Genomic DNA, 3,597 nt, shown 5'->3' with positions numbered 1-3,597 from the left:
CCTTTAATAACAGCACCTGAGAGGCGAGGCAAGTAGATCTCTGTGAGTTCAAGGCTAGCCTGGTAGCCTAGTCAGCAAAGCAAGTTCCAGGACAGCTAAAAAAATCTTGTCTTGAAAACCAACTGTGTGTGTGTGTGTGTGTGTGTGTGTGTGTGTGTGTGTGTGTGTGTGTGATGTATTTATTATGCTGAGAATTTAAAATGTGGAATTCTTTGATTTGTGAGTCGAAAAGTCCCAGTTAAATTAATGGTTCTCCTGCCTTGTTTGTGGATTCTGGTTACATGCTGGGGGAGCCTACGTAGTCCTTACTTTTGTGAATTTAGGCTCCTTCCTTCAGGTTTTGGGGTTCTCCTCTCAGTTTCTGTATCTTGTTTGTAAGCATCTCCATCATTTTGCTTTTAGAAAGCGACACTAGAGACAGAACGTTCTGTTGTGGCTTTCTTTCTGTGGCTTCCCCACATCACAGAATTGTTCCCTGCCTTCAAGTGTTTAGACACTACTCAAGGAATTCTTTTTCTTTTTTTTTGTTTGTTTTTGTTTTTGTTGTTGTTGTTGTTTCGTTCCTTTTCTCTCTTTAAAAAAATTCTATTTATTTATTTATTTATTTATTTTGAGACAGGGTTTCTCTGTATAGCCCTGGCTGTGTCCTGGAACTCACTTTGTAGACCAGGCTGGGATTAAAGGTGTGCGCCACCACGCCCGGTTCCTTTTCTCTTTTTAATCTTGTTAATAATTCACCCCTGAATTCCCTTCCTATCTCTTGAAATTTAGTCATAAAATGCTATAGGTTTTTAACTGGTTTAGGTTTTTAGTTGGTTCAATAACAGGAATGACAAAGTCTCTTGATTTTCTCTGCTTGAGATAAGGTGAAAACCGGAGCTCCTAAGTCTAACAGTTTGTTTTTATACTCATGAGATTTTTAAAAATATTGTCTCTGTGTGTAGTCCAGGCTGGCCCCAAATTTGTTATGCACTTGGCTCTGCCTCCTGAGAGATGGGATTACAAGTGAAAGCCTTGGTTTAGAGAATTTTAGGATGTTAGAAGTGAGCATGAAGCAGCGCTCTGTTTAACCTCTTTACTTGTAAATGAAATTACTTTCCCCACTGTTTGGGCCTAATGATTTGCTTATTTTTTGTTTGTTTGTTTTGTTCTGGCTCTGTTACTTCAACCTCTGCCAGTTGCAGTTTGGCATCTGAGCGAGGGGGTCATTCCTTATCTTCTTACTCCACAGGTCTACAGGCCCCGCCTTCCCTGCACCATCCTTCTGGGTGTCCCAATCCCCTCCCCTCCCCGCCGCCACCCAGTGACACGCCTTCTCCTTTCCCGCCCGCGTCCAATGACCAAAGCTCAACCCGGCTCCACCCACTTTACGTCTCATCCCCGCCCCCAAACACTTTTTTTTTTTTCCTGCCGCCGCGCTCCGCGTGAATACTTTTGACCTCCCTGCTAACTGTACGGCCCGCAGCCTCCGCTTCCGTCGCGGTAGTCATCGCCTTTACTGTGCGCCGGAAGGAGGCTCTTATAGCGCTTTTGGAATTATGGCGGCGGTGGATATCCGAGGTAATTAATTTTATGCTCCCCTTACCAGATTGTGGTTTACTGGGGTTTCATAGCTTGCGGAAGTCAGTGTCACCCTCTTTTGTGAGGTCTCTCAAGTTCTTCTGAGTGGCTCCTGGATAGCCTAAGGCTCTAATCTAACGAAAAGGGGTCGCGTTTTCCCTTTTTCTGAAGAGTCTCTTTAAAAGGGTAGATGCGGAAAAATTAGAAACAGTTTGGGGGTTTCTCTCGCAATGCTGGGCGTTATGTCGGGGCGAAGGGATAGCTTTTCGGAAGAGAGAAGTGGAATAAGATAAGGGCTGATCCCACCTTATGGGTCCCCGGACAGAAATCCCCAAGTCTTCATATTAATAATTTTATTTTTTTTAGCCTATTATACCTTTCACTTATCATTCATTAAGTGGTTGCCTTCGGCAAGCTGAGCAGTAGAGGTATATTTTCATTGAGTAAGAATAAATAAATGAATGGAGACTCAACCTCTTGTTCGGGTAGCATTTTGTTTAGCAGTTTGTTTTTGCTTGTGTATATTTCATTCTTCCTCTTGACAATTTCATACATGTATATAGTGGATTGCTTATTACTTAGATTTGTTAGCGTAATTGTAATGTGTCTGGTGTTTAGAGGAATGGCAGAGAAGCTGGCATAGCCAGCTGGAGGGAGGAGATGTAGAAGAGAGAAGATCTGGAAAGATCAATGTGAGAGAACAGTCAACAGGGACGGCATATTCTGACTTTGTCTTTTTTTTTTTTTTAAATTTACGCATTTCTTTACTAGATCATTTTAGCTGCTGACAGTAGTGTAAAAGTCAAGGGTAGAATTAGAAACAAAAAAAGGAAAACAAGGGCTGGTGAGATGGCTCAGTGGGTAAGAGCACCCGACTGCTCTTCCGAAGGTCCAGAGTTCAAATCCCAGCAACCACATGGTGGCTCACAACCATCTGTAACGAGATCTGGAGTGTCTGAAGACAACTACAGTGTACTTACATATAATAAATAAATAAATCTAAAAAAAAAAAAAAAAGGAAAACAAAACGAAACCAGGGCTTTTCTGGGATGGACAGAAATTGGAGGTAGCTTGGAGGAGTGATGACTGCATTAGTGAGAAGGTTAAATCTGCTTGGTTTTTGGTGTATTCTGTTTATGAAGTGATCACAACTTACCTTAAGTGGGGCGAATCATTTTATTTTCAGACTTGACTTTCCATTTCAGTTCTTGTAGATGAATGTCCGTGGATACATGAGGCTGTTTAAATTGATTGAGATCTGTGAATAATAAAGTAAGTCATACCTGCCTTGACCTTCAGGCATGGATTGGAAGCATTATTGATTATTATGCTCATTCCTGATGAATAAAAACTCACAATTTAATGGGAGCACATTATCTGTGATTCTGGTTATGGAATAAGAATTAGTAATCAGGGGGCTGGAGAGATGGCTTAGCGGTTAAGAGTACTGATTGCTCTTCAGAGATCCTGAGTTCAAATCCCAGCAACCACATGGTGGCTCACAACCATCTGTAATGGGATCTGATGCCCTTTTCTGGTCTGTCTGAAGATAGCCACAGTGTACTTGCAAATATAAAATAAATTAATTTAAAAAAAGAATTAGTAATAAAAGTATATAAATTTGCCATGAGAACAGAGAAAATGCCACCATTACTACTGTAACAGTTATTGGGTTACAGTGTGCCAAGCATTTAATGTGCATAATGTTGTATGTATAATTATAGATCTTACCTACCTACCAATGGTTAGTTAATAGATATGGGCATGAGGGCTGGTGAGATGGCTCAGTGGGTAAGAGCACCCGACTGCTCTTCCAAAGGTCTGGAGTTCAAACCCCACAACCACATGGTGGCTCACAACCATCTTTAACGAGATCTGACTCCCTCTTCTGGAGTGTCTGAAGACAGCTACAGTGTACTTACATATAATAAATAAATAAATAAATAAATAAATCTTTAAAAAAAAAGATATGGGCATGAAATGGTTATGCCTGGTAATGGCAGAAAGATAAAACTTTTTTAAGGAAAAAGTTATCGT

The 3,597-nt window shown here is 40.9% G+C and overlaps 1 protein-coding gene across 2 annotated transcripts in view; it reads left to right on the top strand.

Annotated features, from left to right (window-relative positions):
* Positions 1-1,453: 1,453 nt before the first annotated feature.
* Med6 (mediator complex subunit 6) overlaps positions 1,454-3,597 on the top strand; it is an 18,055-nt gene continuing 15,911 nt past the window's right edge. Inside the window, exon 1 of one of the 2 annotated variants that reach the window (XM_021178980.2) lies at positions 1,454-1,560. In XM_021178980.2, the coding sequence (XP_021034639.1) occupies positions 1,539-1,560 (22 nt within the window). In that variant the 5' untranslated portion in view covers positions 1,454-1,538. The remainder of the gene's footprint in view (positions 1,561-3,597) is intronic. The other variant, XM_021178979.2, reaches the window with a different exon arrangement.

This window comes from Mus caroli, chromosome 12 (assembly GCF_900094665.2).
Source record: "Mus caroli chromosome 12, CAROLI_EIJ_v1.1, whole genome shotgun sequence".
Lineage (NCBI taxonomy): Eukaryota > Metazoa > Chordata > Mammalia > Rodentia > Muridae > Mus > Mus caroli.
This window is presented reverse-complemented; position numbering and strand designations above follow the sequence as displayed.